The sequence below is a fragment of the Struthio camelus genome, chromosome 3 (assembly GCF_040807025.1).
Source record: "Struthio camelus isolate bStrCam1 chromosome 3, bStrCam1.hap1, whole genome shotgun sequence".
In the NCBI taxonomy this organism is placed as follows: Eukaryota; Metazoa; Chordata; class Aves; order Struthioniformes; family Struthionidae; genus Struthio; species Struthio camelus.
Genome location: NC_090944.1, coordinates 76,980,428 through 77,005,941, shown reverse-complemented (window position 1 = coordinate 77,005,941; position 25,514 = coordinate 76,980,428). Strand labels below are relative to the sequence as shown.

At 38.7% G+C, this 25,514-nt stretch overlaps 2 protein-coding genes across 12 annotated transcripts in view; one reads left to right on the top strand and one right to left on the bottom strand.

Annotated features, from left to right (window-relative positions):
* FUCA2 (alpha-L-fucosidase 2) overlaps positions 1-7,508 on the top strand; it is a 16,406-nt gene extending 8,898 nt beyond the window's left edge. For 2 of the 4 annotated variants that reach the window (XM_068938561.1, XM_009673581.2), the window contains exons 6-7: positions 800-908; positions 2,409-4,499. In XM_068938561.1, coding sequence (XP_068794662.1) covers positions 800-908; positions 2,409-2,549 — 250 coding nt within the window. In that variant the 3' untranslated portion in view covers positions 2,550-4,499. Of the gene's footprint in view, positions 1-799; positions 909-2,408 lie in introns of all 4 variants that reach the window. The other 2 variants (XR_693878.2, XM_009673582.2) reach the window with 2 other exon arrangements.
* On the bottom strand, positions 3,596-25,514 carry PEX3 (peroxisomal biogenesis factor 3). Of its 8 annotated transcripts, XM_068938566.1 has the most exons (17): positions 25,361-25,479; positions 23,323-23,606; positions 22,564-22,945; positions 20,679-20,823; positions 19,193-19,296; positions 17,806-17,901; positions 17,315-17,446; positions 15,829-15,910; positions 11,796-11,839; positions 10,408-10,532; positions 8,706-8,772; positions 8,556-8,610; positions 8,205-8,361; positions 7,213-7,283; positions 6,153-6,275; positions 4,900-4,996; positions 3,596-4,496 (listed from the first exon to the last, which is right to left on the bottom strand). In XM_068938566.1, the coding sequence occupies exons 7-17, from the start codon at positions 17,319-17,321 to the stop codon at positions 4,413-4,415; spliced, it is 912 nt and encodes a 303-aa protein (XP_068794667.1). In that variant the 5' UTR covers positions 17,322-17,446; positions 17,806-17,901; positions 19,193-19,296; positions 20,679-20,823; positions 22,564-22,945; positions 23,323-23,606; positions 25,361-25,479; the 3' UTR covers positions 3,596-4,412. The 8 variants fall into 8 exon arrangements, with proteins under 8 accessions (XP_068794667.1, XP_068794666.1, XP_068794668.1 ...); XM_068938565.1 differs by lacking the exons at positions 17,806-17,901; positions 19,193-19,296 and having other exon boundaries at positions 22,564-23,606; XM_068938567.1 differs by lacking the exons at positions 17,806-17,901; positions 19,193-19,296; positions 20,679-20,823.

Below are 25,514 nucleotides of genomic sequence, written 5' to 3'. Positions count from 1 at the left end.
ATGGTGCGGGGAAATGATAGCAATTGCTTGATCACTAAATTCAGCCGGTCTCTGGACTCCACTCTGCCTCTGTGCCTCACAGCTGCTATAACACCTAATCTATAAGGGTTTTGGTCTGACCCTCTTCTCTCCTTCACTGGGCTTTCTTTTACTCTCTTGCTCCCAGTTAGATCTGGCTATCTAGCCATAGCCTTGAAATGCGAAAACATTGTCTCTTTAGTAAAACTATTTATGGGAGTAATAATAAAATTGTAATTAAAATGAAGGAAGTCAGGATAAATGTTTCAAATATGTACCACAAGATTACCAAGGACAGACTGTGCATAATGTCTGCTGAAACTCAATTTTTAAAAATTACCTGGGCAGGATGAAAGCTTTGTTGTTGCACAAACCCCTATTAAATTTTTCTGTGGCGTTTCTATGTGCTTGAGTATGGATATGAATTATTTCCTGAATATAACCTGCAATTATCAGTTAGTCCTCCTACCCCACAACCTCCTTCCTAGGTGAGTGAGCAGCGGTATTATATACTTGCTAAAGATACAACAAAGCGTCTTTAACTTCAGCTCTTTAAAAGTCTCCGCTGTCTCTCGTTTGTTAGAACATATTCTCAAGGAATAGTAGTTTATTAAAGGGTATGGATTATCTGAAATGAAGGTTTATGTGTGTGAAAATGTAATTAATGCCAACTTTTCAAATCTGTTTTCCCTGTCTTGATATATATCAACTTTGATATATACCGCTTTGGAAGATTTACAGGGAAAACTGATATGCATTTCTCTTCCCCATTTCTAACCAGGTACACGTTCAGCCCTAAAGAAGGCAAAGTTTATGCCATTTTCCTTAGCTGGCCAATCTCTGGGACTCTGGCACTTGGTGAACCACAGGCTAAGGCTGGAGAAACAGAGGTATAGACTCTTCTTCCCCTGCTCCTTTAAAACACTGAGGTTTTTAACACATAATGCAAGAAATGAACATATTCCCAAGATGAGTAGAAAACACCTCAAGTATTTGTTATGTTCCATCAGTGTTTATTCTAGTTTCTGGCATTTGAGGGAATGCATTATAACTCTTAGGACAGAGAATATTGGAAGACGCCCAACAAAATGTTAGTTTTCATTCCAGGACCTTCCTTGTCATAGTCCTCCCAGTGGGATGTTTCTTCTCTAACGAAGTTAGACCTAGCTGTAACTAGGATATGTTTTAGCTTGCAAACTGAGGATCAGAAAAAGAGACCAAGTAGCAGGAAGAAACTGCACCTCCTGTTCCTAGTTTAGATTTTTCTATAGAAGTATCCATTCTCGTGACTTTGCATGGCTATATTTTAAGTGTTGTAATGGTGCAATAGTTTCAGATCAAGGCCTTGCACAAAGGGAAAGCATGCAAACTTTATTTGCCCAGGGATACAAAATAGCAAGTCACTGTGACCCTACATATCTGTCTTAACCTATGACCAGAGCTTGCTTTGAGGACATTGAAGCTGCACCTACATTTGCAAGTAGTGTGACCCAAGAGGAACAGATTTACAGAGCAGAACTGTTGGTGCTCAGGACTTGATATCCGTGCTATATGCAGTAAGGGGGGGGGGGATTCATTTTGGATTAGCTTTATTCTGGTTCCATGCACTGGATACTCAGTAGTAGCTGAAGTTCATTAACTGTGTTCCTGGACTGTGTCTTCTAGTTTAGCTTCATCTGAAAACAGCTGAAACAGCTTGTGATGAGGATGAAAGCATTGTCCCTATCTGCAATCAGTCATTTCAAAAGTGTATTCCAAGCATGAGCTAAAACACAAATGTACATTCATCTTGAATTTTGGAGAGGCATCTAGACTTTCTGTGCAGGAGAATAATGTTTCTGAGTGGTAAAGACTGGTCTTCAACTGTTGCCTTAAGTTGTGCCACTGTTTTCAGTGTTTCACAGCAGCTCTCATAAGCATCTCCCCACAGAACATATTTGTGCGTTGTTTGTGGGGGTTGTTTAGGTCAGCTTTATTTGGAGACATCTGTTTGCACTCTAAGGAACTGATGCAAATTGAAGACTAAATTCTCCAACGGGAAACTGTCATTTAAGACACAAGTGATACTAAGCTCAACATTTTGGTGCCTATATCCCTACTTTAAATCACATGCAAAATATGTTTGAAAAGTGTTTATGTACCTTTTATGGACCTAAATACTTCTAAAATTTAGACATAACACCAGTAGCTTTATTACTTACATGTCCACTTTGCAAGTATTTTTGCAAGGTCCTATGACCTTTAATTAGTCTTATCAGTTGGCTGATGAGTGGTATTTAAGGAAATCTGGGAGTAAAGTAGCTATGGAAGAACATTGCTTTTGTCAAATATGCAACTGTATGTACTTTGAAAAGGCTTTATTTTAATTATAGTTTTGGTTTCTATTTCAGGTGAGGCTGACTGGCCACAAGGAACTGCTGAAATGGGTTGCACTGGGAGAAAAGGGAATGCTGATAGCTCTACCTCAATTAACTCTTAAGCAGTTACCATGCCAGTGGGGCTGGGCTTTGCAACTGACTAACGTAAACTGAGCCATACACTCAGGTGGTAGCAAATTCTGACCCCTCACCCCCACTCCCCAAAAAAACTTCTCAGCACTGGTTTCTAAGTCTTGCTTGCTTCCCTGAGAAACAACAGTCATTTCACTTTTTTTAATAAATGAAAGATGAACTAATATTAAAGGATGGAAGGGAGTCTCATGAAGTCTAGTACTAGACAATTGAATCAGTGTGCAATTTGTTTCAGCACCTACCTTGACCTCTCCACTCCTCTTTTGAACAAGTTTCTTGCCAAACTATGTGAAGAGGTGCTACGTTTTTTAAAGCCCTGAGAACGAAGAAACCTAACTCAAGCCCCTGTTAAATTGATCAAGTGGCAAATGTAGCTGTCAGTGATGCAGCTTCTTTAAAGCAAGAAATACAACTCCCACAAAAACATACATTAAAGAACAACTGACAGTTGGAAAATAAGCTTTCCCATTGCTTGGTAAAAACTGGCAGTTGGTAGTTTCAGATAAGGAGGGTAATATACTTGCGTGAAGAGTCTTGTAAAGGTTAGGTGTTCACCACAAATAGGTGGAGGCAATGCATATTTACATCTTCATTTCTAATCATGAAACTCATTAATTTTATAATCTCCTACCTTTGAATAATTCAGTCTATTACTGGGATTAAGTACAGAATTTATAATCAGAACTAGGAGGGTTTTTTTTAGCTGTTTTGTATCATTTTATAAGGTTAAAGCTGACTCTTGTTTAGATGGATTGTTTTTATGTGGTTACCAGGGTGCCTTCTGTGTACTATTAAACAAACTATCTTCTTCAGTGACTAAGTTTTTTTTTTTTTTTTTTTAAATCAGAAGTTGTTAGGGATCTTCAACCTTGGCAGAAAGACAACATTTTAAGCAGAGGGTGGATTGTATCCAACTTGAAAAATCCCCAAACTCATGTGTCAGGATTACAAATGATAGACCTGCAATGTGAGGTTTGCAAAGAGGGGGAGGGGTAGGTTAACAAAAAGCATAAGTTATTTCAACACAGGCTTATTTTTTTTAAGTAATAAAAATAAATGCAAAACTATTGCTCTACAAATTAGATTTATTCTCCTTTCAACTGTGTCAAAACCTTAAGTGATTAGGCCAACGACGTATTGCCTTTTCTGCTCTTAAAGTTATTACACACAGACTTTATATTAAAATATTTTATTACAATACAGACAACTGGGCTCAAAATTAATACAAATTAAGATAAAAATATTTACAAGTTATTGTGTACAATTGCTGTTTGAACAGCATAAACAAGAACTCTTAAAAATCCACATTCTTTAAGTATTAAGCAATACAGATACCACTCCCCCTTCCCCCAGCACATTGATGAGGAACGTGCATCAGCTGGCAAAGACTTTCTGAAGACTGAGACACTCTTTGCAATAACATTTCAAAAGTCAAGGAAAGAGGAGCTTTCCTTTATAAAAAGAAAAGCTTTGAGGAAGAAGAGTATGCTCTGTGCTATTCTTAGATCATTATTGTTAATGTTTTTTTTCAAAACTTACCCCATCTCAGGCAATTTTTTTTTTTAAACAACTACTGTTGTAATAGTCACAAGATACATACCTTTTGAATCAAATAAAAATAATCATAAATAAAGGAAGAATTTAGCCACTTTTTAATAGAAAAGTCTTTACATACGGGGATTCTTTCAGTAAGAGTACTTTAAATGGGTGTTTTACGTAGAATTCTATTAGATAGAACAAATGTGGGCTCACTCCCAACTTTTCCAGTGTGTATGTTCCCTCTGCTAGTCTACCGCTCCTACACCATTATAAAATTAACCCAAATCTCATCAGTAGTCACAAGAGATGTTATAAATACATGATCTATTCCTGTTAACGTGCAGTTCATTTCTCTAGTTGCTGAGGGGTACTAAAAGCTTCATACACATTAGCAGCAAAATCTTTCACTTGTTCCATCATCAACAGGTCCTGGAAGACATTGAAAGAAGAATTTGCTTAAGCTATCACCCACCACTTTCCTGTTCCTGCTGCAGTATTTAATTGCATTCTTCATGAGAAAAGCACCTGGCGCTCCCACAGTGATTTAACTCAAATTTCTTGTATTAGAAACACTTACGAGCAGAACTGCAAATAGAATCAAGTTGAGAGACTTTTCTGTGTTTCTACACAGTTTAGTAAGGGGAAGAGATTCTAGAGGAAAAAAAAAAAGTATATTTTTGGAAGGTGCAAATCTACAAAAAGTTTAAGTTGTACCAGTTGCTCTTGCTTCTTTTTAAAGGCAATGAAGTCAAACATATCAAGGTATGTTATTAAACTGAAATTTACATTTCAAAATTTTATTTGGTATATTTCAAATAAGGAATATTCTTACCTGAACAAAGTGACTGGGAGTTTCACTGCATACTGAATGGATCTGTCCATTTATTATCGGAATTATCTTGGCTAAAGGAAGACTGACACTGGAAAGACTAGGAGAGAAAGAAAATAAAATGTTGACCGTGACCTGCTCCAATATTGGTAAAGCCATTAAACATCGTAATTACAACAACTAAATTATTACTTTATAGGTAAGAGTTGGTAGAATAAGTTTGCAGTCTTTGCAAAACTAAAAACGTACAGATGAAGTTTTGTTCCTTATCATGGCTTTCATTTATTACAGAGAACTACCAGAGCAAACTTAATCTGATATGTTGGTGTTCCTATTACACAGCTTTGCACTCGCTTCTCATGCAAGAGATACGTGGTTTAGTCAGAGCATGTGCGTTTGTGTGTGGGTAAAGAGTTGTCAGGAGTATCAGTCTAAAATCTCATGCTCTTTCTAAACTAGGCTTAGGACAGACAGCCAAACTAGAACCTTTGGGATATTTAAGTGATAACAATGGTATACATTTAAATTAAAACCATTACTCTTTTAGAACCATCAGTTATTCAGAGAAACATAGGCTTTGACAGGAAAACAACTTCATACAGAACTCAGCTCTTGAATTTGTAAGAGGGACTCTCACTGCATTGTTTTAAAACCAAGTTGACTTCAGAATAACAGCTATTTTTACATAGTCTGATAGAAAGAGAGGCAGAAGATCTCAAGTATTATTATCTTGTTCAGCATACCAGGGAAGAACCTAGCTTTCTGTTAATGCTTAGGCTGTATGTAATTGGACAATCATGGTAATGCCCAATTCTGTTGGGAGTTACACTAACTGACAGTCGGAGACTGGGGCACACAGAGCTTATCTGCCAACTGTAGGAGAATGCTATGCTCCTCACAGCTGCACACAGGGGTATTGCAGTATGTCTGTCAGGAGTCGTCACCAGTGGAGTAAGTCCCCCTTAGCTAGCAAGGCAGCCTACCTTTACAGTGATGGCAAAAACTGAGAAATATAAATCTTTTGATTTCTACTTTCAGATCCATTAGTAATCATGGGTGAGAAGAAGCATACGATAATCCCAGCTCTCTACTTCATCAAAATGAAGAGACAGTATTTGTTCTTAACAAGCAAGAAACAGAATTCTTTCCAGCATGAGAACTTCACATAGGCAGGAAAATCTATTGGTTTTTTTTTGGATTCACTACGAAGCCAAAAATATTATCACATCAGAACCACAGCAAAAGAGAAGAGTTACCTATTTACAGAGCCAGTCCGACAGAGGTCCTGTTCAGTAGGTCTAAAAAACTCGGCCATATTGTCCAGCAATCGACTGAATCCTCTGTTTAAACATGTGCTTAGAACTGTACCAAAATCTGGACTGAAAGAGTGAACAAATGTTGTTTTTGATTTCTAGGATTTATTTTTCCAAACTAAAAAACGCTATAATTACTCAGTGCTACAGATGTCCCTCCCATAAGTTAAGATGTACAACACAGATGAAAGGCCATTAGCATAGCCACCTCAAGAAATACTGGCTCCCCAAATAACTCTGTACAGAACGAGTCAACCTAAGATTAATGAAGATCACATAAATCAAAAGCATTCATCACTTGTCTATTTCTTATTAAGCACCAACATAGAAAGGGCTTTTCTCATGCTTAAAATCCTCCAGGTGTCTAGCAGCTAAATTATAAGAACAGTTTGGCATTTAGCTTAGTTCACTTGTATTCATTGTTCATTACAGAAGTCTTACTTTGGAAGCTCTCTTGTAAAAGGATGAATACAGACACTCATAAAACCACGCATTACAAATAAATTCTGATAAAGGAAACTTAAGCCAAAATTGGCGTTTATTTTATCAAAGCAAGTAAACCCAATGAAATCACTCCCAATTTACTGTAGTATAAGCAGAAGAGAGATACTCCTCTGTTCCTGCGTAACTACGGAAAACGTGAGGAAGGGTTAAGGAGATCTGGCTAAGACAGACATCCTGGTCATCTTGTCAAGGCAGGGTTATTTCTTACAATTGATTTGCTATTACTGTGATCAAATAGATTTTCTAAATGCATGGAAAAAAACATGGTTTTGTTATAGAAGAAAAAAAAAAAATCATACTCTAAAGAGCAAAAGTTTAAATAATATACTCAAATTCCACAGAGTTTCAGAGCTCTCATATTTCAAAAAATCCCAGCCTACAACTAGTGAATTTAAAATTGTAATGTAAATGTTAAATGGTCACATTTTGGAAATGAAAATTTCACCATCTTTTTATATGAAACCATTTTTTTTTTTGAATACAGGATATTTCTCTATACCTTTCTAGCATATCTCTAGTTTCATTAAGTAATTTAATTGTAGCAGTGTCTTTTTCTGTGAGTCCACAGGCCTAGAAAAAGCAAAGACAGACACTGTTTAATAAGAAATCCATTGGCAACCATAAGAATAGCAGCAGCAACGGTATAGTTATACACCCTGGAGTCAGGTCAAGACGTGTGTTGAGTCAAATCAATTTAAAAACAGATTTTATATCCTGATAAATTAACTTGTTTGTAATTTGTACATGTTCCTTTTGATTGATAACTGTTTTAATTAAAAATATTAGAAATACCAGACTAACTGAGCAAAGTATGTTTTCTACTTCTGACCTCCAAAACAGATAAAACCTGCATATTTGCCTCAGTTAAAGGGATAGGTATATGTGGTCACTTACTGAAGCCTAAATTTCTTCCTTATACTAGTTTAATATGAAGTTAAGAATGAGTTTTCTCCAACTCCATGATGTGGATGGAAACAAATAACCTTTAGGAGATTTAGGAAACTATTTTTAATGTTACAACTGAGACTTGATACAACTTTCTCTCAACTCTCCTGTTCATTTTCCAATCCAAATCAAGATAGGACTTCAGCACACCATCACTTTCTTGTGCATCAGCTGAGATACTAAAATTGTCCATGATCTCTGCTGGTAGGCAAGTGCAAGGTAATATGATTTAGCTTAGCGCTGTGTTAAGCTGCCTTACGTTACAGCACGCACCACAGGCGAAAAGCAGTAATTTGGCTGTGCTGCTGAGTTCAAAACTGACATTCTGAGGATGACACTTGTTTTCAATAAAATCTGAAGGTACAACTTTACTTTGCCTAGATTAAAGAGATAAGGACACTTCATTAACAAAAGGACAGGCACTGCCATTTACCAAAGATAGTTACCGTTGTACAGTAGTACCAAAAAAAAAAAAAAGGCTACAAAAACAAACCAATTAAAAAAAAAAAAAGAAAAAAGGCAGATGAAAGAAATCAGAACAAATACCTGGCTAGCCAAGGGGTTTTCTTCATCTGGCATCAGGTAATGACACAGGGGAGAGTAAGATGCAATCTTATCTGAATCTTTATATTCCACTACTTTCCTGATATCTTTAAGTTTCTGTTCCAGCTCCAAAAGAGACAAGGTATGCTTAAGGGAAACACTGGAAAGGAAAAAGGCTACCGTGTTGATTGCAGAAATTAATAATGATACTTCACTAATTTATTCATAATGTGTTCACAAATGAAAATCAGTATGTCTCTCCCCCTCCCCCCATTTTGATAAAAGTCACTGTTTTGGGAAAAAGTCATCACAGTAAAGATAAAAAGCTAACCACAGAGAAACGTAGACTCCTACCTTCCAAAAACTTTATGTACAGCTTGTTTAACAACAGTTATTAACTCAGTCAGTCCTAGAACAAGAAAAGTGTCAAAATTATTCTAATGATTTGCTCAATTGTAGAAGGAAGTAGTATTTTATAAGTGTACTTAGCTTATAGCACCATACCATCTCCTAAAAGGTGCTGAATACTTGACAAATACTGCTGCTGGACTTCAGGGGGAGCTAGTGGTGTCTATGGGGAAAAAAAAACCAATAACTTTTGTAACATGCCAATAGCAGAGAGCAATGCAAAAATCCTTTCGAGCAGGTTGTGACCAATTTCCTTAATTTGTATAATATACTGAGCAGATTCCCCCATTCTCACGCCTCTGGAAAACAACTGCATTTGGTAGCTCTCTGCTGAAGAGAGGTTACTTCTGAATCAGAGCAGTTTCAAAGTATAGAATAAGGAATTTAGAAATTTCTTCAAAGAAAAGCTGAGGAAGAGGTTCTGAGAAAAATACATCATGACTTCCCTTCGGTCTTTTGCAGTTTACTAAGGTCTTCCTTCTCCCTTTCAATCATGTGTTCAAGTCATTACAGTCTAATCTGTAATAGCCAAGCACCTGCCTGTGAGTCTGGCTATTTTTTTTTCCTGCAGACTTTGGGGATTAGCAAGATGCCTCCTAGAATATCTAGGTACGTAGTTACAGGTTGTCAGATTTGCAGCGGGAGACAACAGTCTCAAATCTTGTTCTCTCTCACCAGTCACAGGCTGTAGCTTCCGATTCCTTCTCCCTGACATTAACCCAAGGGATCTTTCTTATATTCTCTAGCATTTTTCTCTTCCATACTATATAGGTATCTCTTCTATCTTTAGTGGCACAGAAAAGCTCTTTTCAGTTTGCATTCATATAAGGAAGTCCCTTAGAAAAACTGCACTGCAGGTGAAACCAGACCCTTCATCTCCCTATAAATTTAACCTAGCAGAATAAGATATTTAGGCTTAAGCGTAACAAAAGTCATATAACTCCCTATCTAATAGAAAATAAACTTTTGGAAATTGAGACAGGATCTCAGGTTGCTCCAGCATAGTGCCTTGGAGCTGATCCTGTCAACTTTCTCCTCTACTGAAGAAGTAACAGAAAGAAAATAAATTTATACTCCAAACTCAGCTTGCCCAAAAAACTTTTTCAAATTTTACAAAACAAAACGTGACCTCCATCATCTCTGCCCCTCCTTATGACAGCTTTTTCTAAAGCCCTCAGACATGCCTTGGCATGCTCCTTCTTGACTTTCAGCAGGAGCAATCAGAGAGGCGTAAGACAACTGATCAAAGTTTGCATCCATTATTTTAGATAAGCCTTCCAACAATTCAAAGATCTTCCTCTGTACCATAGGCATTTGCTTACCATTAGTGGAATTTATTTGTACTGAGCAGTGATAGCTACACCATAAAAATGAAAAACCTTGTTTAGCACCACCAACGTAGACATTTAGGTAAACGGGCTTTGGGAGCAACTGGAGTTAGACAGTCAAATGTAAAAGCCAACAGTTTTCTTCGTTAGTTCTCGGAAAACTTAACTGGGGGAATTAATGTACATGCTAGATATGAATTAACCTTCTGTGAGCCATACAAAAGCTGACAAAAGCCATTCTGCAATATTGCTAGTATTTCATTAAGCAACAGGATCACCAGATCATCCAAATTTAGAGGCAGTGCACACACAATGTATCTTACTATCAGGAATCCTTCCACATCTCTCACTCTTACAGCACTCTTGGTTTCATCCTAATACTCCTAAGCTATACCCTTTTTATCTCTCACTAAATCATTCCTTTACATCCATGAAATTACACCTTTGAAACAACAGCAAAAACAACTTACTGTGCCATTCTTGCAGACTGCAGCATTATCTAGGTAGATGTAACCGCCAATAATATTTAATTGGACTCGCAAAAGAACTACTAGCATACAGGTACTATATACAGCTACAATGCTTCTTGTGAAACCTTGAAAAAAAGACAAAAAAAAACTTTATCTTTAAAGAAATAATGGCAAGACGAGGAGGGGAACAGAGCTCTCCAAGACTCAAAGCATGCTAATGATTTTTAAATGCACAGTAGCTTCTCTCATCAGCTGCCCTAAAACACATTTTCACAACTCACAACCAAGGCGATCACAACTCTAAGATGCACAGTGGCTAAAGTGTTGCATGATCTGGAATACTATATTAATATAATTTAGCATTTTACACAACATATTTTGGAAAAAAAAAAAAAAAGTCATACAAATTACTCCAGAAGGTGTACCCTATAACACATTCCTTTCTAAGGAAAATGAATGTGCTGTCAAATCTGCTTTCTTCACGAGGCCAGGAAATATAGACAATAGGTTAGCCCTCATCATGCAATCAAGACACAGAAGGCGTAATAGCAGCTCAGAAAAAGAAAACAAAGGTTACCACCTAAGGTAGGAGCAGCTAATATCTAAAGAAAGAAAATGAAAGTGAGCATCAACTACCAGCCACTAGGCAACAGAGGATGTGTGGAAGTGGCATGAATAAATTTGGATGAGTGCTAAGTAGGAAGGACAGGGGAAGAAAGGAACCAAATCAAAAGTAGGATCCACAAAGGAGTTATGAAAAGGAAAAAACCAAACCGAAAGGAAGGAAAGACAAAACCAAAGGGTGTGTGTGTGTGGGGGGGGGGGGATAACAAATGGTACTAAGAAATCAGAAGGACTATTTAACCCCAACTATGTGGTATTTCACCATGTAATCACTCGACTTCACTGCTCCAGCTTCCCATCCTCTTCTTCCATCAGCCAATATATAAAATGATGAACCAAAGGGTTCCACTGTTACGGTGCTTACTTGAAGCTAAGGCTCAGAAAGAGGAAATAGCTGGCCACATAAGGGCTGGCTTACATTTCTGAGAGAAGTTTTCCGATACTTTCGGTACAGAATTTTCTGAAAAACTAGTTTAATTTTTCCATGGTGGTACAGAAAGTTCTCACAAATTTTTCTTAAGTAGGATAATATGAGAGGCAGTAAAACTCTTCACACTGAAGCTTCTGACTTCCCCGAGGGATATTAAAAAATGCTTAATTAGGAGGGCTTGGGGGGAGGGGGGGATTTGGAGGGTGGTATGCTATCTTCATATCTACTGAAAAAAGAACCCATTCTGGTATACTATGTGCATTTAAAGGATCTGAAAGTCATTTTTAAATTTATAGTAAAGATTATGTAGATGCAATCTTTCATTTACACTTACTTATTATCTTTAAATCCTCCCATATTTCTAACTTGTTTGCTGGCCTGTGGGAAAAATAAATGGACATATTAAACATTAAAAAGTGTATTTTCCTTGGAAATTAATAAAGCAGCTAAATGAAATAGTAGAGCTCCCAGGCAAGTTTATGCAACTTTTATAATTATTTATATGAGGTTTATGTCTACACTGATTTGTCTAGTTCAGGAAAATAGTATATAAACAATGCACTATGAAGTCATAGAAAAGATAATAAAACTTGAATGTATAAACACAGTATTTAGTGATGTGGATTATATACAGTTATATTATCAATTCTGAGTTCCTACACTACGCAGTCAGAAAAAAAGCCCTTTGATAGCACCAAGTGGTTAAGTCTTTTCTGGGGCCTTCATCTTGTATATATTTAACACAGACCTCAGTTCAGTAGGTCTCTCCATATGCACCTGCGCATAACAACTGCAGGATCAGAATTTCCATCCCACTTTTCTTAGAAGATTCATCATTGCCTCAACTGGTTTTAAAGTATAGACTTGACCAAAAAACAGAAACAGATCCTGACCATCTGTGAAACAGAGGTACTGCCCCATCCACACAAATGTAAGCTTTATGTTTTCCTGTCAAGAGGTATGTTTACTTTTTGACCTAACCAATTCCTAAGACTGTATCTATTCTACAGTCAAAAGAGCAAGACCGTAGATTGCACAGATGCAGCTGAACTGCCTAAAGTACATGACACATTTAAAACTACAAACCAGAGATAACGTTAGCAATATAGCTGCAGCTATCAGAGGTGAGAGCAAGTTAATCATCCAAAAATTTTTGTCAGCCTTTCTCTTTTGAAAGGCACTGTCAGTAAATAATGGTTACTGTATCTCTATGATAAACGAAATAATTTGTTAAAGTAATCTGCGAAACATTTGGCAAAGTAATACTTTCAAAATCAAAAGTAATACTTTGAAAATCAAAGGTAAATATGCAGGGAAGATAGTTCAGATTAGCCTATGCTTAGATTTTACAGTAATCTAGTTTATAAAAATAATGCACTTTTCATTAGAAATAATTCCTCTGAACAGGCACAGTTCACTGTTACAGGATGTTTTCATCTTTCTGGAACACAAACATGCACTTTGTCATTAGTTTGACCATTACACCATCTTGCACATAAACAATTTTAATTCTTTTTAGCTCACCACTATCAAATAATGCAGATGAAATGATATAATGAACTATTAAACCTACAACTCTAGAAAGAGACGGATTAAAGAAAGGATAGCTGGAAGAGATGCAGAGAAGACCTGTAGCACATATCAAGACAGCTTACACATGCTATTTCTCATAAGCTAAATTTTTATAAGCCATTGTAGAATAAGACAAAGGAAAGACTTAAAAAAAGATACTGTAGCATTTCTGTAGGTAATGCATAATGCATATAATGGGACTCAAAACCATGTGTTACTTATGAGTGGAAAGTTTTCCATGTCAGCAGAAAAGAAAGATAAGAGAATATATCAAGTTCAGCCAGTTCATTTGCACCTTTTATGTCAAAACATTTTATAGAGCTCAAGCTTATGAAGTTCCTTCTCACACCACAGGACAACAGCAATGTATCAGTTTAAGTCTGCAGGTATTAAGTCTAACAGGGGAAATACACTTTGCAGTCTTTGTCTGTTGCCATTTATTAGGATTCAGCTACTCCACTTTTATTTCACATCTGTCTATTTAGGAAGCCATCATCTGCTACAGAAGCAAGGCAAAAAGTAACGCAAACATAACACAGAGGCTAGCAATAAAGCTCTGTTGAATAGATGAGAGATATAGAACATTCACAAGACTACAACAGCAACTGCTTTGCCCCACCTCATTCAAACACACTGCTTTAAAACAAGGAGGACTGACAAAGCACTAACACTGGTGGTCTTGTGTGGTGCTCCCTCTTGAAATGTTTCTTCGGAAGACTGAAGCCTGCCTCCCCTTTCTACTCCTGGCCACCCCAAATTGCTAAAACAACGTAACAAGTTTTTAAATGCAAGGAACTTCCAGGATTTTAATTTACAGGAGTTTAACTTAACAAGATCTTATAGAAAGATTACATGAGAAAAAGAATGTATCTTCAGGCACATGAAGAAAGGTAAATATCTACATCAATTCTTTCGTCCACTCAACAACAATGGCATTGGAAAGGTCTGAAGCAGTTTGATTCATCTTCTCAAATCAAAGTGGAAAGAAAACAAAGCCATACTTTGGTCTATAGCACAAGAACATGGAGCTTCTTGAACAACTAACCTTAATGCCATCTCTGATGTATTACTTCATGATCTGTGCCCTCCAACCCCCTCCCTGCCATTTCAATTCAAGAAGTCCAAGCATTGAGTTAAAACACCCTCAGCTAAGGTTGGAAAAAGGAGCATTAAGATACAAACTCTACTGTAAGAGTACAGTCTAAACAGATATCCATGCTTACAAGACACTCATGACCTCAGCTGCACGTAACCAGCATTTGTTAAAACATTTGTTCGTTACAACAGTAATCTCATCTCCGTTCTCATGGGGATCACCAACTTTTCAGAAGCGTCATTATACTTGTAAACTGCTCCAACTAGTCAAACAAGTTGGAGATACCAGATACGTTCTGATGAAAGAATGCATGCTACAGAGAAAAAACAAAGCCATTATGTACCTTTACCACGAAGCAAAGGTTTACAGACCTTTGCAGGCTGTTTTGCTGTGCAGTCTCGATGACAAACCTGGTGATCGATGTGATCCCTTGTTCATTCAGATGAACTTTTCTTTGAGTAAAACTCTTATTACAACAAACAAATTAAATATTCCATGAAAATTAAAAATTTTCAATTCCTTATTGTTTTGAGTAAATAATGTTCAATTACACTTATTAATTCTCAAATAAGCCATTATCAATGCATTATTCAGTGTACAATTCCCATCACAAATACCACATTCTGTGGCCTGGTTGTGGGTGGCTTTGGACGGAAAAAGGACAATGACTGGACAGGCATTTTATTAAATGCTGGACAGCTGAACTTATAGCTACATAAATAAGTTAGTGGGAGGTAAACTACAGAGGCGGTTTAGAGCGAGTCAGGAACCCTGCATTAACTGCCTACCTAATACTCTTACTCCATGCTAAATGCCAAGCAGCTTACTCCACTTTTTCAGTATGCTATTTTGCACTTTGTGTGTTTAAAAACATGCTATTTGTTCCTGCAGTTATAATGAAAATAAGGTGTTTTTACCCTGCCAGGGATAAGAAACTTGAACAGGTCAGAATTGGAATGTAGTGGGTCCATATTCACTTTTATCACTAGTTTTACTACAAAACAAAGTATTTCTTCTATTCGATTGCTTATAAGTAATCACAGGCTTATAAGTTATTATCACAGGCAAGTGTCTTTGTCTATGAGTGTCAATTACTCTAACTTTTTTTGTTGTTGAGTAACTTCACAGCAAAGAAGTGTATCTAAAACTCTGTACGTTCCTCTTTACGTATGACATGCCTCTACTTGCTCTACTAAAAACCCACACAACAACAACACTCACTTCTCATAGCTCACTTCTTTCAGACAGCTATCCACTTGTAATCTCACCTTGGATACTTCCCAGTACCATTTACATATCTGACCTTGATAAGATTGCATAAACAATTTTAACAAGCGTAACATCAAAAACTCATTCAAGATACTGCATCCTATTTAACAAGAGGATCAGATCCCGTAAGCACTTATCTGCCAATCTTACAAGCACTCACCAAAAACTATGGCTCTCATTGCAGCAGCCCAAAGCAATGATCATTTCTTGTAATAGCTGGAGAATGACAGTCATACCTATCAGACTATGCCTAACATGACACAAAATATTTACATAATGATTTCAAAATACTTTAAGAGCAGTGATTCAAGGGGACAAAGATTCAAAATCTTGCACGTTCTCTAAATTACAAACACATTATTAAAACAAAAAGGCTTTATCCTGTGATCAAAAGACGTTACCCTTAACACATTTAACAAAACAGTCTTACCTATTTTTCAGTAGCGATGTGAGACTCTCAGAATTTAACTGATGCATTAAGGCATCCCTCAATGTTGGAAGCATTGACAGCACTATCATTGAAAGAAAAAAAACAAAACTTGTCGACGTCAAAAAAAAACATCTTGAACCTGTCCCCAACTCTCATTATATACTCACTCTCACTCAGTAACTACTATATAGCATAGATATCATGCTCAGCATGCAAAGCTGTGAGGACAAGCAATGGAGGAAATCCTGAGAGTGCTCAGAAGTGCAGCTACCTGCTTGCCTCTTAGCAGCTCAGGAAAACTGCTGTCTTTATGTGGCTACGTGGCTCTACCTACAGTCACATACTTACGACATGCATATCTGCATGTACATGCCCTCAGTTCTCCAGAAGTAAACTGGTTAAAATCTACACTGTTGCATTTCCCAGAAGAGAAGAAAAAGTTTTGAGTTGTTTTCCAATAAAAGGGCCAGAAAGACATGTGAGAAAGGTACGTTTTAAAGAAAGGAAAGCTTGCAGGAAAAAATCCTTTACTTCTCGAAAATTTAACATCCAAACTCCTGGGAACAGGAAACGGAAAACAAGCATGCACAGAATAGAATAAACGCTAAGAACAAAATATGAAAAAAAGGGCAAAAAGAATGCACCCTGCCAGACAGAAGGTACTTGGTACAATGAATGGCCAAAGAAAACTTAGCCCTTGCAGTAAAATCAGTCCCAGCGCTACAAAATGGAAAAGATTAAAAGAGAAAATATAGATTGATCAGGGATAACAAGGAACACACAAAGCATTTTCAGCCACCCATGAAGCCATTACAAATTTCCAAAGAAGGAGGAAATACTGCCCAATTTGTGTTACAGAAATATTTTTGAACGACATGTACTTAAATGAGTGACGATTTTGTTAAGCTCTGTCCCACTATCTCCTCTCCACGATCCAGAGACAAACGCTAAAATACAATCGCTTTCATTTTTGCCACCAAGCTAGCGAAGTACGTTTTAACCGTTCTAAGCATAGGGAACTAATGTGTTGGTGGGTTGTTTCTATTTACAGTAAGAAACACATCAAGTTCTGTGTGTAGCTTACTAACAACATGCTATAATGAATAAGAGAACTAATGCTGTTGTAAATTCAGCACCTTTTTTGAATCTGGGTGCTGTCTCACCTGTCAATACTACGCGTCATTCAAAAGACTACAGAAAGGGTTCTGAACTGATAAAAGCTGTAACCTTCATGTATTGATGTATGCATGTACGGATGGATATATTCAAAATCAAGGGCTGAGATGACCTCTAGAAATCTTTTCAGTCCTCCGTTCTTTTGATTCTGTTTTTATTACATAAACTGACTATATTTATATAATAGTATTCAATTTGTAAGATTCTGAATCCAGCTACATTTCTTACTCTTCTCTCATCTCATCAGTATGTAATATAAATCCCCAAATAATTCCACCTACCAAGAACAGTAAGTATTTCCTCATCTTACCTGTCATATTGCATGTCCTCTGATTACTTTCAAAATGATATTGCCTTCGCGCTTGGGCGATGTATTCAGCTGCTTCTCGTTCTTGGATTTCTCTGATTTTCTTCTGCCCATACTTCCCCAGTAAATACACTCCTGCAGAGAGATTTTTATGCGACAAGTTGCTTTAAAAATGTGAAGAATCCCCCCTTCAGCCCCTTTCACTGGTTTTAAACCATAAGAGTACATAATGTTTTGAGGGAACATGGGGGTCTCGAGTATTTGAAGGGGAATGGATGACAGTAATCATCAAAATCATGTTTTCAAAATGAATTAAAGTGTCAAGGGTAATGATTTGAACACGATAAGAAAGTTCTAGGATGAGACTTCTTGTCCTTCAACAAAGGCATTCTTGGTACTGCTGAAGAGTGCACAAGCAGTATTGAAGAGATTGAAGCAAAGATTACGCAGAGAAAAATGCAGACTAACAGAAAGAATAAAAAAAAGAAACTTACATGCATTAAGTCCAGAGAAGAATAAACATGGAAAATCTTTTTAAAAAGATATCCTTCTAAAACTAGCAGCAGAGAAGTCAGAGATAAAACTCAAGTCTAAAAAAATCACAGAAGAGAAAAATGATACAGGCCAACAATTCCTTTGTTTGCTCCTGACACTTGTGCATAGGAAGAACTTTAGCTTCAGCAGGGCTTCACTGCAGGCCTCAGCTGCATCATCTTCTCCATGGGCTTCTCCATTTTCCCCTCCCATCCTCTGCTCCAATTTCTTACCATGCCTGCTTCCTACTCTTCAGCTCCACACTCCTCCCACTCTTGAGGCTCTAATTATCCCCCATCATCCTCACTATAAACCTCAGTTTCCACAAAGACCATTCTTGCTCTGTATTTCTTCCGCTCCCCATATACGCATCCTTCTGAAGTTTCCAAGTGCTCTGCCCACACCCCCAGGGGTTCACAGACCTCTCCAGGCTGCCTGCAGCTCGCTTCTCCTCTTTCCTCATCTCCATCTCTCTTCCCTTTCTAAGCCATCCCTGAAGACACCACTGTGTCTTCCATACCTCCTGCAGCACCTTCATCCACTGCAAACTCCTCTGTACGAACTCCACGCTCCCCAGCCAGGGCATCTCATACTCATCAAGTTAATTTGCTGTTTCCTATACACACTGCTAGCAGCAATTACCTATCCAGGAACTGTCATTTCTCTACATATCAAGGTGTTCTCATGTTCTCATTCTCTAAAGAATCTAAAGAAAAAAAAAAAAAGGAAGGGATACAGAAAAGACTACTTTACACTTTGATCATCTTCTGCCCACTGGGGAACAATTCCCTGAATACTGAAATTATTCTGAAGAGTGCCAGACCTGGCTCTATTAAGTCTATAATGGCACGCAGAAGAAATCTGCTGATCAAGTCTTTTTTCTTTTCCTTCCCACCAAGCACTTTCAAAATTATAAACATAGAGCTACAAAGTTTTCTTCAAAGTCAAAACTTCAAGTTTCAAAAGATAACACCTAATGGAGTGAATGAATTCAAAATTTAGCAGCTGCTGAACGCTGAAAGTTGTTAACTTTTTGTAAGTCAAACTCACTGGCAAATAAAAAACAAAAAAACCCACACATACAAAACCAAACAAGATTTTGAATTCACAACATAGTTCGGTTATCAGAAGCTTTCAATACATTCTCCCAAACTGTCATCAGTATTTCAAATGATACGTGAAATTTGTGCCCCTAGTATCTACAGCAGCAAAAAATATGGCTATTCATATTGGCATTATGTTTTTTAATAGGCAGCTACAAACCAGACCAGTTTCAAACAATGACTCTTGTCCATTTAGTTACCAAAAGCCTCAAAAATAAAAATATGGGGAGTGATTCTATCTTGCCTCAACGTTGCTTCATGCAGGCTAATTACTTCTCACACATGGAAGATCCACCCCATCAAAAGCTAAATATCACGGTTCCATACACGTAAAATGCGATTTTCCCTCTGTAAGTTTTAACCAAAATGAGAAAATTAACATTTTTATAATGATGAATTAACATTCATAATTAACATTTAAATACAGTTTTCTGTAAAAAGATAATCAACTCCTGTCAAGAACCAGCATACATTCAGAACAAAACACTTAAGGTTTTTTTTTTTGCAGCTACCTTACTGAAACAGGAACAATTAATTTTTTTTAGTATGAGCAAATAATTTGTTGAATACATGTTTTTTCAAACATTTTATCCCAACCTCCAATTCTAATTATATTCAGATACAGTGGTTTGTCAAAATAATTGTTTGTTTTTTTCCTAAAAATAAATAATTTTACTCCAAGTTTTAGGGCAGAAAGGTCTCATAGGTATGAAAGAGCCTCCTCCTGCACCTCACGTGGTGCAGGCAGACATGAGACTATAAGAAGCAAACAATTCAAGAAGGATCATGTGCATGCCCTAGAATAATATGCTAGAGTAGCATCTTCATAATTAAGACTGAGACAGCTAATTGCTTAACAGTTGATTGTTAAAGCTGTGTGATTACTCTGCACTAAGTGCTGCTGGGCCTCATGAGGGTCCAAAGTTGCATTAACACTCATCCAGGTTTAACAAGGAGTTTCCAGAGAAAACACTCATCTAAAATGGTGCAACACCAGAGTATCAGCAGTCTTTTTTCTCCCCTCCTCCCCCCACTGCCAGCCTTAGTTTTGATCCGTCACTGATCCACGTTATTTACTTCAACATGAGCTTCATTTTTGGGGATCCAACGCATTAGAACTTAACCCAGGTAAAAGGTATACGTACATAAAGCAAAAGTTATATCATCCACATAGCTTAAGGGAAAACAAGGAGCCAAATAAAACTTCCATGCATACAGGAGACTGTGACTCTGTTACTAACTGCATAGCTCCTAAGTGCTCCCCTCAGCGCCTCCAAGTACTTTGGGGAACACGACACTGAACCAGGGAAATTCTAGTCCTGTTCCGGGCGGCTTTGTGACCACACACTTCTGCGCACTAGTCACACCTGCCTGCGCTGGGAAGCAGAGCTCTGCAAGTTTCTGGATCATGGGATATTTCAAGGAGCTCAGGAGTCTGCGCGTGTGTTCACGTTTTACTTCAAAACTAGTGTGTGTGCATCCATAAAATAATTCAGAAGACTCTAGGAAAATAGTACAGACTTTGAAGACGAAGCTGTATGCATTCAACGAAAATGCAAGTACTTATTGCTGCTTAGAGTTCAAAGTAGAACCAAAAAAGCCATATCCTAAGAATGGCCATAATGTCAACATTAACTAAAATAACATTAAGAAACTAAGTTAACATACTGAAAAACCCTTACATTAAAACAAGAAAAATGAACATCAAATTTTCACAATAACCGAAATACCTCAATTCTCCCTCTCAAGAGCGGATAGGAGATCTGCAGAAAGTGGTAGCAGCACCATAATACTCATGTGCCCCTCTAATTAGCTAAGCAGTTGAACAGATTTTCACACAGTATCTTTCCCATACGTTCCATATGAGACCAGGAACTAAAAAAAAAAAAAAATTAGCAATACACTGCATGTGAGACTATCCAAAAGACAATTTCAATGTAAACCTTTTTCCACCTTTGCTACAATGCAAACGATGCAAGCAACTACAGTCCGAACATTTCTGAGTCGCCCAAGGGTCAAACATAGATTAGCAGTGTAAGCCAGGATTACATCAGCTGATGTCTGAAGATTCAAATACAGGAACCCCAGCAAGGATCTGATACCACTATACATACTGCTCTCAAACTAACCTGCAAAGTGAAACTTATTTATACTGGCTATTCTACAACACAGGGAAAAAAAAAATCAGCGTTCTACCATATCCATATCCCGTGGAAGCAACATTTTCATTTATCTGTTAACAATGAATTGTGATAAATATACTCTAATGTCTCTCTTATACTGTAGCACTCTATAGTCTCTTCCCATTTAAATGCAACTCACAGGAGAAGATAACAAGATCTGCAGGCTCTTTACACACTCATGCCAGTGGCCTCAAATAGGAGGGATATTTCTCATTTCACATGAGTTACCAATTCTTAACTGTTTCCTTGGCCCTTTCCTTTCTTCACGGTGAAATGCAGAGATGAGTAAGAGGCTGGGATTGTTAGCCAGGAGGCATCAAGAAGCTTTCAGGAAGCCTCCTTGCACCCCTAAGTAACCTTTATCCCCACTGCAATGCTTCCCTCAAATAAAGTGAAAAACTTCCACTTCTGAGAATTTCATCAACGTAGGAATCACACTGATAAACAGCAGTGTGCATCCTTCTAGCACATCAACAGCTCTTAAACATCAGGAAAGAGGGAGATGACTAAAACTCAGGAGAGAAGAACTCGGCTCTGGAGCCCTAACCCTTGCCCTGTGCCTCAGACTGACCCCCAAACCATCGGCTTTCACCTGCCAGGCAACACAGGCATCGGAGGGTCAGGCACACCAACACAGAAGACACTGCTGTACCATGACTTCATCAAGCCAGCAGAGTCTCAGTGAGCACCAGCAAGCTATAGCTCAGGTATAAAGAAAGCAAATAAGAATGCAATTAAAAAATAACAACAACAGAAGGAAGTTTTGGAACAGGAACACATCTCCTTTTGTATGGGTAAGATACAGCTGTACTCACTGCGTAGGAGGCGGTTACAAATTTTATTTCATACTCATGTCCTGAAATAGTAATTACTAGGGTGAAATATTTCCAAATAATGATCTCTACCACCATTTCTTGACATGAGTCTTTCTGCAACTTCTGCAAGCAGTGATTTGTCCTCATGTACGTATTAAATCATGGGACAATTGATACACAATTGTCCCATTACAGCTGAAAACCATATTTTAAACAGGAAAGCCCTAAAACTTTACTCTCTTGCACCACTGACTTCCAGTTCCATCAAAACCTATTTGTCACCCCTTCATTAACGCAGAAACCAACAGATGTTTTTTTGCTAGGCGGAGGTACTTCTGAACTGAAGTGTTCCTTCTGCAAGACGAAGGTTGCAACAGATGAAATCTGAGTAATAATTTAATCAGCATTGAAATCAGAACCATACCTTTCAAACACACCCTGAACTTGCTCTTCTACAGCAATAAGTGAATTTCAAAGCAGTAAATCATTTTGTAACATCCACTGAAATCTGGGTTCAGTGCTGAGCGCTGGGATAAAAGCCACTTTAAAATAATTCTACCTATCCAGGAAGGACCTAACATGTCCTTGCAGTTCAAACATGGTAACTCTCTCTTTACCTTAAACACTTCTGGTGGATTTGACCCCAGAACACACTCCAGCTTTTGGGACCCTGAAGAGATTTAAGTCTTCTTAGTATGCTGTTTACCTTCAACTGCTAAAAGAACAGATGCCTGAAGAAAGTTTCTACGGGGTCTTTGCCAAGTTCAAGTCTCAACCTTGCTCAATAATTCAGGCAAATTATACCTATATGAGTTGCTCTGCCATCAGTTTGAGTTCTTACGTCAAGGTTTTTGCAGCAATTTTTTCTGCTTATGAAGATGTAGTGTTAGTGTTCACAGAAACACTGAGAACGACAGTCAGCGATAGCGTACACGGAATCCATCCCAGTAAATAGAAGCAAGGGTGCCAATCATCTCAGATTTAGATGCAATAATTCTTCTGTAATATAATACAAATTGTATCAGTAATTAGGTAGAGTCTCTTGTGTACAATTTCATGAATTACTAAATATTTCCCATCAATCTCCGACCACCTGCAGGTCGAAGACTTAAAATCATTACAGTCTGCAATAGAGGTGTTCCATTTTCCTTTGTCACATCCTCCTTCCCAGGAGATGCACCTACAGCTCTTAAAAACCACGGGAGAGAGACAGATTCTAGTCTCCGATATTTAACAAGCAGATCTGGGTGCTTTTCTCAAATCACTCAACCACTTGTGGCTGCATCCTACGACTCAACATGAGGCAGTATTTTTTGGAAAAGAGTCAGTGGTGGATCTCAGGGTTCTGATTTATTAGCAGTGCCAGCACAGCTTACCGTGGTTCCTGGAGTGACTTAAAGTCTGACCTACAACTAACATATGGATGGCCAGAGTACTCATGATTCAGCTGCTGAGCCACTGTAATGCAGCAACCTCGAGTAAATCCTCTCCACTTCCCAGGTTGCCTTAAAATACTGTGGTGTAAGTTGTAGTTGTTGGCAGCTAATGATGTTCTCCGGCTTGTGGATGCCCCAATTCACTACAGAGTCCTCAGATATAACACAGCAATTCAAAGTCCTCAGATACAGCACAGCAGGAGGAAACAGGTACTTGGTCCGTGCTGCAGGCAATGAGAGAATAGTTCAAAATTTACAGTCAGCAAAAGTTGAACCACTTGTTAGAAGCACAGCATCTTCTTTTTTAATCAGTCGCATTTTAAATGACTTCATTTTAGTCTCCATAAATTCCTTTTGTTTAAAAAAAAAAAAAAAACTTCACTCAGTAGCATTTTAGTGAAAGTGACACTGAACTGTACATAAACAGCAGCAACCATAAGGGAAAACGCTGCAAATTCACCCTGGTCCGCAGTGTGGCAGAGGGTCCTTTACATATTAATTCAGGATTTCAGGCTGTAAGGACTACTAAGAGCCATGAGTTCCACGATATCTGCTTTCCCATGTAGACATTGATCCATGTTTGCTAGAGGAAACTAGGACAACAAACGCTTGTACTATCCCCATCTGTCCGCCTACTACTCTCACAAGGACAGTTGAAGGTGTGTGTGGGGGGGAACAGCTTGCAGGTTAGCACTTCGTATATGAAAGTAAATCTGTTTAAATCTAACACTGTGGGCTGTAAGTGTGGTGACTCAGAAACTGGTAAACATACTGTCCTGCCATATTTGCAGTCAGAAACCTGCCAGGTGAGGGGGTGAACTGCAGAAGTTGTTTGACAAGTACTTCAGAAATATCGTTTAACCTATTACCATATATTAATGTGCACACCGTTGAACAAACACAGAAGGAATTCATCCTGAAAGGATACAGAGGAAATAACAAATAGGGCAAGTCAAAATTATATATAATTCACTTTCACAAGAGATTTCACCCGAAGCAAAAGGTGAAAAAGAGTCAGTGTACTGCAGAAACCCTTTAGCCTTCAGAATTTTTAACCGTTTAGGCACGTTTCAGTGGATATAAACAAACACAAAATTTCTTAGCAACTCTATAACATCTAATTCTGTGTTGCCTCCATAAAACAGAAGATCAGAAAAAGATCTGACAACTGAGCATGCAAAGTGGCAGCTGTACCTCTTGAAAAGTAGCATCTAATCCTCATGAAAGACCATTTTTATCAGCTGTACAAAAGTGCATTTTACTATTAAACACAGAGATGGCTCCAAGCTGTTCTTTTAAACATAATCCTGGCTAAAAATAACCCTATAATAACCGGAGCATAACCACCGCAGGGGCCAGACAAGAGCCTTAAGGGAACAAGAGCGGCCAGAATAATTAATGGCAATCTCCTCCTCCCCCCACCCCCCCCCCAAATAAAGTTTTGCGTTTGCAGTTGCTTTACCCTTGACAATTCACCCCCACGCACGAGTCACTCCGCGCCTGCCAGAAACCACCGGCTTTCAACCTCTGCCCTAAAAACAACCTTAGGAAGGTCGGCGCCGCTGCAGCGCCGCTGGACGCCGTTTCGAAGCGCGGCGGACGCCCACCCTGACAGCCGTTACGCAACCTGACTCCCTTGCCTTGCACGACTGAAGGGATGATGCGCCCCCGCGGGGCGGGGGGGGGGGGGGTTTCCCGCTGTCTGAGCTCTCCAGAAGTTGGCCGGCTGGCTGCCTCTCTATTTAGTCATTTGTTCGTGTTTTAACAGCAACCTCGACCGGGCGCTTCAGCCGAGCAGGGAGCACGCAGCCGGCGGGCGGCAGGTAACGGCGCCACACGGCGAAACTCCCGAGCAGCCCAGGAGGCCGCGCGCGCGCACCCGCCGCCAGCAACGGCCCCAACGGCGCCGTAACGGACCCGCGCGGCCGGCCGGCCGGCCTCCCCCCGCCGCCGCGCCGCGCCGCGCCGCGCCGCTCACCGCCGAGGAAGGTGCCGAGGAAGAGGCATTTCTTCTTGTGCCGCTTGAGGAAACGCCAGAGCGACCGGAGCATCCTGGCGCGGCGCGGCCCGGCGCCGTTCGCCTCCCCGCCTCGGCGGAAGGGGCGGTAGCGGCGGCTCCCGCCCCCGCCCCC